Source organism: Frankliniella occidentalis, unplaced genomic scaffold, assembly GCF_000697945.3.
Source record: "Frankliniella occidentalis isolate FOCC.00 unplaced genomic scaffold, Focc_3.1 Scaffold97, whole genome shotgun sequence".
Taxonomy (NCBI): domain Eukaryota; kingdom Metazoa; phylum Arthropoda; class Insecta; order Thysanoptera; family Thripidae; genus Frankliniella; species Frankliniella occidentalis.
Window position 1 is genome coordinate 189,059 of NW_026267226.1, and position 10,981 is coordinate 200,039.

General features: G+C 38.9%; 3 protein-coding genes across 5 annotated transcripts; 1 reads left to right on the forward strand and 2 right to left on the reverse strand.

Moving 5' to 3' along the window:
• Nucleotides 1-29: 29 nt before the first annotated feature.
• LOC113205335 (trichohyalin) lies at nucleotides 30-6,491 on the reverse strand. 3 transcript variants are annotated; one of them, XM_052269618.1, is made up of 21 exons: nucleotides 6,364-6,491; nucleotides 5,854-5,995; nucleotides 5,663-5,762; nucleotides 5,435-5,550; nucleotides 4,980-5,361; nucleotides 4,616-4,899; nucleotides 4,322-4,522; nucleotides 3,993-4,232; nucleotides 3,669-3,920; nucleotides 3,448-3,570; nucleotides 3,191-3,352; nucleotides 2,917-3,107; nucleotides 2,614-2,825; nucleotides 2,388-2,522; nucleotides 2,207-2,289; nucleotides 1,893-2,099; nucleotides 1,721-1,802; nucleotides 1,526-1,638; nucleotides 1,260-1,451; nucleotides 976-1,149; nucleotides 30-884 (listed from the first exon to the last, which is right to left on the reverse strand). In XM_052269618.1, the coding sequence occupies exons 2-21, from the start codon at nucleotides 5,974-5,976 to the stop codon at nucleotides 567-569; spliced, it is 3,690 nt and encodes a 1,229-aa protein (XP_052125578.1). In that variant the 5' UTR covers nucleotides 5,977-5,995; nucleotides 6,364-6,491; the 3' UTR covers nucleotides 30-566. The 3 variants fall into 3 exon arrangements, with proteins under 3 accessions (XP_052125578.1, XP_026276704.1, XP_026276703.1); XM_026420919.2 differs by having other exon boundaries at nucleotides 6,368-6,459; XM_026420918.2 differs by lacking the exon at nucleotides 6,364-6,491 and adding an exon at nucleotides 6,079-6,244.
• Nucleotides 6,484-7,581, forward strand: LOC113205341 (guanosine-3',5'-bis(diphosphate) 3'-pyrophosphohydrolase MESH1). The gene is made up of 3 exons (XM_026420927.2): nucleotides 6,484-6,693; nucleotides 6,967-7,166; nucleotides 7,294-7,581. Exons 1-3 carry the CDS (start codon nucleotides 6,573-6,575, stop codon nucleotides 7,513-7,515), a joined length of 543 nt encoding a protein of 180 aa, XP_026276712.1. The 5' UTR covers nucleotides 6,484-6,572; the 3' UTR covers nucleotides 7,516-7,581.
• Nucleotides 7,582-7,661: 80 nt separating this feature from the next.
• LOC113205340 (probable phosphoserine aminotransferase) lies at nucleotides 7,662-9,887 on the reverse strand. The gene is made up of 8 exons (XM_052269623.1): nucleotides 9,721-9,887; nucleotides 9,390-9,520; nucleotides 9,191-9,306; nucleotides 8,887-9,048; nucleotides 8,715-8,809; nucleotides 8,456-8,625; nucleotides 8,108-8,377; nucleotides 7,662-7,972 (listed from the first exon to the last, which is right to left on the reverse strand). Exons 1-8 carry the CDS (start codon nucleotides 9,775-9,777, stop codon nucleotides 7,867-7,869), a joined length of 1,107 nt encoding a protein of 368 aa, XP_052125583.1. The 5' UTR covers nucleotides 9,778-9,887; the 3' UTR covers nucleotides 7,662-7,866.
• Nucleotides 9,888-10,981: the final 1,094 nt, after the last annotated feature.

The following is a 10,981-nucleotide window of genomic DNA, read 5'->3' on the forward strand; positions in this document are numbered from 1 at the left end:
GGGGGGGACAATAACAAAAAACACTGCGGTTTGATGTTATATCAATTAATTTATTAAGATGTACACACCAAACATGAGGTCGCAATAGGTAGTGCATCCATAAAACATTAATGAATACTGAGATTACATAAAACCAATAGAAATCTTGCACTACAAAATCGACTTAACATCTGATCACTATTCATTTAAAAAAATATGTTATGAATACTAAATCTACATATTTGGTTCTTTGGTACCTCCTGCAAGGAATATTTGGCAAGTTACAGAATTCCTTCCTTGCAAAAGGTTCCAAAGTACCAAAAAATAAGTAATTAATAAGGGTAACTAAATTTGGCACCGACACGGTGGCTGCTAATTCAAATGGAACAATATGTCCAGATAAAACACAACCACTAGTAAATTGAGCACAGTCCAATAATAAATAATATCAGTTTCTCTAGTACTTGAAGTGTGTCAGAGAGACAACACAATCATTAATCTATACAGTAGAATAAAAGTTAAAATGTTATCAATTCATAAGGAAAAAGTCCAACAGAAAATTAAAATAGATTCCTTCCAGAATTTCATCAAGATAATGTGGCACCATTCTTTAGTTTACATTCTAAATCTTTTATCTGTCCTTCATAATAAGTCTCAATACGTTTAAGCTGTTCAACAACCTCCTGTTCCTTTCCACTAACAATACCAGCAAACCTATCCTGAACTTGGCCAAGAATACTGCTGTAGGCAGCTTGAAGACGGGTCAACTCATTATTCAGATGCTTTTCCTTTTCTTCTGATTGTTTCTTGTAATGTACCGCAGCTTTCCTTGCATGTTTGTATTTTGACTTCAACTCTTCAATTTTATTTTCAAGCAGAGATTCTCTACTTTGTAATTCTTTTACCTGTAATTCAAGTTTTAATGTGTTATTGATTGAGAAATTGGAATTTTCAGAAAACTACATGGTAGATTACAAATATTATTTGAAATGATACCTCATTTGCCCAGCGAGACAGAGCCTCAGTCATATTGTTTCTATCACTTTCAATTTGCTCTTTAAGTTGTTCTACATGTAATCGCAGTTGAACAGAATCCTCTGGCCCTTTGTTTCCGTTGAGAGAAATTCCTCTTTCTGGCATCTTTTGGAGCTTCTTGTTCAGATCATCTACCTGGAATGGTTAAAAGAAATAGCAAAGGTAGATAAAAGAAATAGTTATATAATTACTTTCAGTATATTTTGTGAGTTTTTGATTGAAAGTAAAATATATGAAATAAAAACCTCTTGAGACTTTTGTAGCAAAGCATTTTTCAATGCTGAAAGGTGTTTTGAAAATGTGGATTCCATGTCAACTAATCTTTTAGCAAAACTGCCTAGTTCAGACCGATGTTTGTCCTCCATTTTAGATATCTCTTCGGCAAAGTATTTCACTGTTTCTTCCTTCACATGTTCTTCTGCTGATGCCAAATCGACCTAAAAGTCAAACACGTACTTTTTAAAGAAAATGGACAGGTGGATGGTATGTAAGAATGCTTAGTTTTATCAACCTTGTGTTCAGCACGCAATGCCATGATTCTCTGCTCCTCATTTGCTTTGAATTGAGTACTAAGTTCTGATATCCTCTCATCAAACTGTTTTCGGAGGGCTTCCAGAGTACTTGCTAAAAATAAATTGGACAGATAGTAAAAACTAAAAATAATCAAATCTCAATACACCTGATTAAAAGTTATAACCCGATTTACCATTTTCTGTGTTTACACCTATTTCCCTAGTAGATGGGCGGATTCTACTGAGAGCTTGCAAGTATTCTTCCAGCTGTGCATCCTATAATGAAAGCAAGAAAAAGAGTTCAGTGATCAGATTTACCCACACTTCTTGCTCCTTCTGAAACAATACAATTGATTAGTACTGAACCTTTTGCTTTAATTGAGCTTGAATCGAATCTCTTTCTGCAACCATAGCACCCATTTGAGATTGAAACTCAGTACGAAGGCTTTTCTCCAATTGAATCACTCTTTCTCTTGACTGTTTAAGTTCTCTACTAATGCGTTCAACTTCAGCCTGCTGTCTTTTAGGAGCTTCAATTGCCTGCTTTCGTAGTTCAATACATTCAGTTTCCAGCTGTAAGTAACGAACACATTATTAATTTGACTTACTCTGAATACATATTATCACATAGAAAGACAATCAAACAATGGTATGGTTACTACAAGTATTTTTTCAATCACCTCTTGTAACTTTTGACTGTCCTTTTCCAAGGTATCAACACGTTTTTGTAATATCTCACTTTGCAAAACAGCTTCAGTTTTTGCTGCAGGAAAAAAAGTAAACCAAAATAGAAAAAAAACAAAAAAAACACAGGTAGTGGAAGGCCAGTATTTATGTTGGTAAAATATTATTTTACTGCACCTTTCTGCATTTCATGCAAATTGCTTTCATGCTCCTTGCGAAGATTAGCAAGTCTTTGATTAACAAGTTCTTCTAATTGCCTTTCTCTTTCATCCTTCAATGTAGAGATGCTAGACTTCTCTTTTTCTAATTCATCTGCAAATAAGTGGATTCATTTTAATAAACAATGTTTGCTTGAGGAAAGGAATCACAATTGAATTATTACATAACACATGAAAACACAAACCACGCAAGCGTCTGTTTAAATCTCGCTCTTGTCTATGTAATTCCTCAAGAGATTGCTGCGATTCCTTCATATCGTCTATATCTGATGTGAGTTTTTTAACTTGAGCTTGCTCCTCTTGAAGTCCAGTCAGCAAAGCTCTTTTTGCTGAGCACACCTCAATGTAAAGTCTTTTGATTTCTTCACACTCTTTCTGTGCCTGCTCCATACGAACTCTACAAAGAGGGGATGCGTACAGAGACCATTTCATGACAAAACTCAGTATTTCCAAGACAAAAACATAACAGTTTTCAGAAAAAAACGCACCTATAATCAACTACTTGAGCTTCCAGTTGGCGGCTGCTATCCTGACGTAAGCGTGCAAGAGATTCATCATGGAATGCTAGGAATTCAGCAGCAGTTTGATCAACTTGTCTTACTTTGGCTTGTTCAAGTTCTAACTCCATATCAGCCAGTTCTTCTCGAAGACTATCATTTTCAGATTTCATACGTTCCAGCTAAGTTGAATCATTAACGGGTACTGAATTATTTCCATGAACATTTAACAAGAAATTGCCAAAAATTAACGAATAAAACTTACCTTAACTCTGCAATCTTTTAAATCTCTGTCAACAGCTTCCTTTTCTTTTTTGAGTTTGAATATCTGGCTCTGAAGATCACCAGCTTCATCACTTTTACCTCGGAGGGCTTTAGCTTCATCTTCCTGCCGTTTCAGCCGGTCTAAGACAGCAGTTAGGTTTTTCTGAAAAGATAGAGATAGATAGGAAAACAAAGTCAGGGATGAAAAAATAACTGAAACTGAAGACCCCAAAACAGATAGAGAAAGGAAATATGTACCTTGAAATTTTTAGATTCCTCATAGTAAACCTTTTCTTGCTCCTTCATGGTTTTAATCTTTTGATCACGTTGGGCAAGTTCTCCTTGAAGTCTTCTTATCTCTTCCCTTTTAGACCTTTGACCCTTTTACAGATACAATTAGCCACAATTATTAAGTTTCCACCATCACTAATACTTCATATATGAAAAACAGTTACAGCACTGTAATTAACAAAATTTACCTGTAAGGCTCTTTGAAGTTCATCTCTGAGTTGCATGTTTAGATCATCTCGTTCTCTTTGAGATTTTGACTTTCTAGAAGTGTCTCGATTTGTGTCCATAGTATCAGTTCGCCCTCCAAGGCTGTGTCTCCGGCTAATTCCTAAATTAGTAATTGAATCGGTGTCAAAGCTTGAATCTCCATTGTGTAAGAGACCCATTTTAGAAACAGCCTCATATTGTCTGAGATCTTTTTCAGCAGATTCCAACTTACTCTGAAAAAAAAGTTCAGGCTTTAATACTTAAAACTATTGAAGTATTTTTTACAATAATGTGTTTAAACATACAGATGTTTCAGAAAGTTTGCGTTCAAGTGCCTTGCACTCAGCTTTAACTTGATCTAGTTCCATTTTTAATTGGGCAGTCTCTTGACTATTCACGGAGGTTGTGTACTCAAGTACTTTCTTTTGCGCATCTTCCAGCTCCTTGTTAAGCTCATTCACCACTTTCCCTTTCTCAGTGATAAGAGCTTCTTGAGCTCTTTGAGCATCTCTGAGTTTACGCTCTAAAATGCAACATTCATGATCCTACAAAATACAAGGAACTCACATAAAATACACAAATGTTAAAAGCAATAGATTTTTTTGAAAGTAATAATAGACCCTAAATTCTATACCTTTTGAGAAAATTTATGTGTCAAACTTTCAAGTTGTGTCTGAAGCTCTCTAACTTTAGTATCATGCTGCTGTTGTAAAGTTTTTAAGAATGATTCAATATGTTTTTCTGATGTTAAGCCTTTGCCATTGCGTTCAAGAATAGAAACTTTTTGTATGAGGTCAGCAGCTGAGGTTTTGGCAACGTCCCTTTCCCTTGTTATCTGAAAAGTGACAAATTACAAATTAAATTTAAGTTGTAACTGTAATTTTTTAAAAAGACTTTGATGTAAAGAAAGAATTTTTTCAGCACTTACCTCCTCTCTAGATTTTTCAAGAGCTAAATTCTTTAGCCGAAGATCCTCAACATCTTGGCGTAGTTGTGAAATCTGTGTTTGATAATCACTCAACAAATTTTGTGCCTCCTTGTGTGATAAGAATGCACCCTGTTTCTCAGCTTCAACAAGGAGTAATTTTCTCTTCAATTGTTCAACCTCAGTATCTCGTTCATAGCGTAGAGAATCTAATTCTTTATTTAAATGGGATATCTCTTGCATTCGAGTGGCATACAAGACCATTAACTGATCTTGGCTGTGCAGGTCTTTACAATAACAAGCAAGGATGAAGTATTAGTTCAATATACAATGACAGTCTATGTAAGGGATGTCAAGTCAAGTTTACCTGTTTGACGATATATATCTTCATTGGGATGACTTCCATTAAAAGTATAACCATTGTGGGCATGCAGGTCACTAACATGTCCATTGCTAACATGCCCATTGGTAGGATGCCCATTGCTAGCATACCCATTGCTGGCATATAGGCTTTCATTGGTGGTGAAATCAGCCTGAGGTATTGATGACAAGTAACCAAAATGATCTGCATTTTGTTTAGAATTCAAATGCATAATATTTGCAACACCATTAGAATAGCCAATATGGGAATTCTTGTTAATTAAGTCAGATTCAAATTGTGATACATCTTGGTTGGTTGCAAAGCTCTCCATGTTATTATCATATAATGGTTGAGTGGTAATAGGACTTCTGTGTGTCCCATTTTTAAACTGCAAAAAATTACAGTATTTGAGAAAAGCACTGCAACTCCAGAAATAATTTTAAATAACAATGCTAGCTTACTGCCTCTGGTTGTGCTGGAGAAGCAGACGAATGTTGCTGGCCATGGTTATCATGCCCTGCGTAATGGGGTGACTGGTGGTTTGAGCCTGAGCTACCTGTATTAGAAAGAGAATAACCTGAAAATTCAAAATGGATTTCATCAAAATTTAAAAATATGGTATTGAGTTGGACTGCGACATAACTTGCACAGTTGGGAAACAGAAATAGTAAATATTCACAAGTTCTTACCTCGAAAGCTGTTTTGTTGCAGGCTACTCACAGTGCTTTGATCGTCATCATCTTCATCGTCCATCAAATCATCGAATGCATCTGTCAAAAGCTTCTTCAGCTGTAAAAATGTAACAAAAGTATAAGTAAGATATATTTAAATACAGGTTGGGTCAGAATATATTGGCTACTCTGAATTCAGAATTTAATACCTCCTGATCTCGACGTCTCTGATCTTCTAAAGCTTCCTCCTCTTCTTCTCGTTGATTCTGGGAGTTGTCATTAATGTGAAGCGGCTCCGGCTCCCCAGAAAACAGACTTACGCCTGGGTCCATAGCCAGAACAGAAGTAATTCTAGAAGCAGAGAGATATATCGTCAAATACCACCATTACGCTTTTACTATAAATGCATTATTGACACATAGAGGTTGGTTTACAACTGATCGAGGAGTGCACTCATGTAGTGGTTCTACCGCTTGTATAAGAGCAAATCATCAGAAAAAATATCAAATATTGATACTAGTTTTGATTTTGAAAGTATACTGTCATTTTCAAATAAATATGATATTAAGAGGCAAGAGTCTCTAACTGGTTAGCAACAGGTGCAGGTTTACGGCACATCAGCAACTAGAATAAAAATGTGAAGTGTATTTCAGGCTAAACTAGAACTGTTTACCAAACATAAAATGTTTGTCAACAACACCAAATCACAGAAAACTCACTAACATTGTGTCATTTCGAACAGGCAATCGCAGAAATATTCCCGCTTGGAGAACGCCAACGGCAATGTTTTCGTAGCCTTCTCAAAACAAACGCTAACGGCTTATGATGGAAAGGCCGGCCATTTCAGTCCCAGCCAATCACGCGGTTGACCACAGTCCGACTTCCAGGACTGTTTGTTTACTGTTTCACGTAGCTCTTAGATTTCAACATGAGTGACAGCTTGGATGTGTTGGGAATACTTTTGAAATGTGCAAACTTTGCCGCAGTTAAGCACTCAGGTCAAAGAAGGAAAGACCCGGAGAAGACACCGTACATCAATCATCCTATCGGTGAGAATACGTATTTCTCTATAGGTTATGGCTATCTTCCTGGGATATTTTTATTGTATCGGCCCCAACAATATTGTCTTTGCTCTGGGTAAATATTGCTTTTTGCGTCAAGAATTTATCTATTACCGTCGTTTCTGTTGTATTAATGATGAAGTTCTCCCTTATTATTATATTTTAGGTGTGTATTCCATTACGTTTCTGACTTTCGGTTTCTTTTGTCTTCATACACATAATGTATTGTAACAGTTGAGACACCCTCTGTTGTTTGTTAAGGTGTTGCATATATTCTAACTGACGAAGGAAGTGTCAGGGATCCAGCCGTGATTATGGCAGCTATCCTTCACGACACTGTGGAAGACACTGATACCACTCTGGATGAAATTAAAAAGGAATTTGGAAGTAATGTGGCCAACATTGTGGCGGAAGTCACTGATGACAAATCTTTGCCTTATGATGAACGCAAGCGTCTCCAGGTACATTTTAAGAATCTTTGGCTTTCCTAAATACATCTGAACATACAAGCAGTCTGGATGTCCTGCTAGCTTTTAACTGCCTCTTAGAACACCACAAAAATATATTTCAATTATGTTTTTATTTCAGATTGTTCATGCTCCTACATCAAGTAAGGAAGCCAAGTTGGTAAAATTGGCTGATAAATTGTACAATCTCAGGGATCTAGAAAAAGCCACTCCAGAAGGATGGTCTCAAGAAAGAGTCAAACAATATTTCATTTGGGCTTCAAAAGTTGTTGAGGGCCTGCGGGGAACAAATCGCCAAATAGAAAACAGTCTAGATGAGATTTTTTCTAGACATGTTCTTTAAGCAATTGAAATTATGAAAGGTGCTTTGTTGAAGCTTTGTGATAATGAAATATATAATTTAACATTGGTTGAGTTTGTTAATCTGGTTGCTGTCCTGTGATTCATTTGTAAGTTTGCTAGTAACAGAAGAATTTGAAAGACCCTGTCTGATTAAAGTAGTTTATTTCTTTAATGAATTGCACAGTTTTAGGTCAAAATAAAACGTCATTTCTAGTAATGTTATTGTAGAGTTATGGCACCAAAGTAACAGTCTTAATTTTAAGGGAATGTAAAAAGTGAGCCTGTTGCAGCTGCTTCGCTATTTTTGGACGCAGCTCATTTTTCAAATGTAGCCATTTATAAGCATCCTGACTCATTTTTTGTTCTGCTCAAGGAAAGTTTTCATGTATTTGATGAGCGTTTCAGTTTCTTCCAGAGTGACAGCGTTGTAGATGGATGCACGAATGCCACCCACTAATCTGTTGGTCAAGATCATTTATAGGATTAGCATACACATGCTTTTCAAACAAAACACAGGAAAAAAACACCTCATTTTACCACACCTACATTGGTGAAATATTTAATAATCTATAGTATTAATTGATTGACTATACCTGTGTCCTTTAAGTTGAATCATGCCATTAGCAGCAGCCCCCTTTAAGAAAGCTGCCTCAAGAGTTTCGTCACCAGCTCCATTTCCTCCAATTCGGAAAGGTGCGTTCATGTGGCTGCGATATGCAGGCTTAACTGTACTTGTGTAAAATCCATTTGATGAATCAATGAAATCATAGAGAAGTTTACTCTTCTTTTGGGCAGCACTCTCCATAGCACTTACACCACCTTTTCTCTTTATCCATTCAAAGACTCTTGACATAACATAAATTCTGGAAATATTAGAGATATTATAAACCCTCTTCATGACTATCAGCCACTTTTCACTTCCTACTAGTTGAGGTACTCACGCAAAACAGGGTGGAGTATTATGAAGGGAATTATCCTTTGCATTGATTGTAAAGTCAAGAATAATAGGGCAGACAGGAAGAGGTGATCCCAGGAGATCTTCACGTACAATAACCACAGTAACTCCTGCTGGTCCAACATTCTTCTGTGCTCCAGCAAATACAACTCCAAACTAAAAACACAAATTTATTGCTACCAAATGTTATCTACTGTACTCCTATATTTTTTAACAACAAACTACATCTTAGGTATTTTACACACCTTAGTAATGTCAAATTTCCTTGATAAGAAATTTGAAGACATATCAGCAACAAGAGGCACTCCTTTGGTGTCAGGAATTTCAGGAAACTCAATGCCTGTAAACACATTTTCAAAATGTTAAAGGAATTTTAAGTATTAACATTTTTCAATGTTTTTATTTTTTCTTGCTTACCATGTACTGTTTCATTATCACAGTAGTATACATAGGAGGCATCTGAGCTGAACTTCCATGTTGACGCTGGGGGAATCTCTGTATATTTGTCTACTTTAGGAAAGACGAGATTAACTTTGCCATACTTAGCTGCCTCTTTAGCTGCTTTTGCTGACCATGATCCTAGAATGGTAAAAAGTTAACTCATTAGGAATTGCAAGTACATTTTTCTTGATACAACATTTTTTGAAATTATTTTCGCTTTAAATGCATGTTTGAATCAATTGTCCAGACATTATTTATGAGCAAGACATCAAACTCGTACCAGTAACTAAATAATCTGCTGAACCAGTGCGCCCCATGAGGTTTAATGCAACTGCAGCAAAAAGTCCTGTGCCTCCTCCCTGAAGGAAAATTATCTTGTAATTTTGGGGTACATTCCTGTAGGAAAACAAAACAAGTTACGTAATACTTTCTTAAACATTTGTTTTACTATGATAGTAATAGTTATTTGTAGTATTTACAATAAGTCTCGGATGGACTGTTGTGCCTGGTCATTGATGTTACTGTAGTCTGCGCTTCGGTGGCTCATCTCCATCACACTTATCCCAGAGTTACCATAGTGGACCAAGTTCTTCTGTACCTCCAACATTACCTAATAAAAACAGTCCAATCACAAATTTTTCACTAACCGACACTCATCACTGTTGGTACATGACAGGTCATTCCACCCTCCCTTCCGGACTCCCCCCCCCCCCCCCCCCCCCCCCCCCCCCCCCCCCTATTCATCTCAGTGACTCAATTGGTATAGCTTTTCGCTCTGTCTCTCAGCCTCAGCCAACGTAACGTGCGTACCTCTTCGGGAAGCTTGGCCGGCCCCGCCCCAAAATTTATAACTTTTTTCTCGGCCATCGTGAGGCTCTTGGGTTTGGGGCGCGCGATTGACTGAAGTGATGCGGCGCTAAACAGCGGACGACGACTGGCCCGTTGGATTCGGGCGTATCATCATGCCAGCCACAAGCCAGGCCCCTCCTTCCCCCACTTGTCGCTACGCCGGACGTGTCGCCAGCACCGTCTCCTCTCCGTCGCTCGCGAGTCGTCTCCTTATGGGAGCGAGTGAGAAGGACGCACGAGTTTCCTAGCGCAGCAGCGCCGGCCGGCCGGCGGCCCGGCGGAGCGAGTCTTTCCACTTGTGCCCCGCGGTGCCCCCCCGCGGTCCCCCCTCCCCCTTCCTCTCCGCGGCCCTCCCTCCCCCTCCCCGTGGCGGTCCCCGGCATTCAGTGACAAACAACAGCAGCAACATTACACAGTGGCCTGAACCTTGAAAAAGGCGATGCTCGTCAAGGTCTCGCTCACATGGAGGGTAGAGGGTGAGGCCCAGGCCGGCTAGACAAGGGGGAAGGCCCAGACAGATATACAGCCCGTCCCGAGGACGAGCCTCTACCTCGGCCTCTGTCGCCTGGTCATAGACATTTCTGATCTAGACATTTCTGATCTATAGACGACCAAGCCAGCCCCAAAACAACGTTCTCCCCTTCGAGTTGACTTTTCCCAGCCAGAAATGGAAGTCGATTAGACGTCCAATCTACTTCGACGCTGCTCGAAAAACGTGATTTTGTCACTCAAATCGAGGTATAGAGGTCAAATCGAAAATATTGTATCAACGGCGCCGGTGCAATTTTCATTTTTCAGTGACTTTCCCCGCCCGGCGCGCGTTTAGTCTCATGAGCTCGTAAAATTTTACTGACACAAAATGAGCTGGCGCTGGCGGTCTAGATCAAGAATGCGTTATGTCTATGGTGTTGGTACAATGAATGGGAGGGAAATAAAATAGTGGCTGTCGGTGGCTGAAGTTGGAGGCTCGTGACGACACGCCTCCCCAGCCGTGCGTCATCCCCACCATGTAGATGTAATGCATTATTGTGGTCATATACCCGAGCCCGAGAGCCAACGGCGACGCGGACGCCCGGACCGGACAACATCCTTGAGCTGCGCAAAGCTCTCAGTGGGTCGGTCGAAAACAGCTGGTGATGATGTCATTTGCCTTTCGACAGTCTGCGACCTGTGCGCGGACCCGATGATAAGCGTCCTCCTCCCCCATTTGGGTGATGATGAC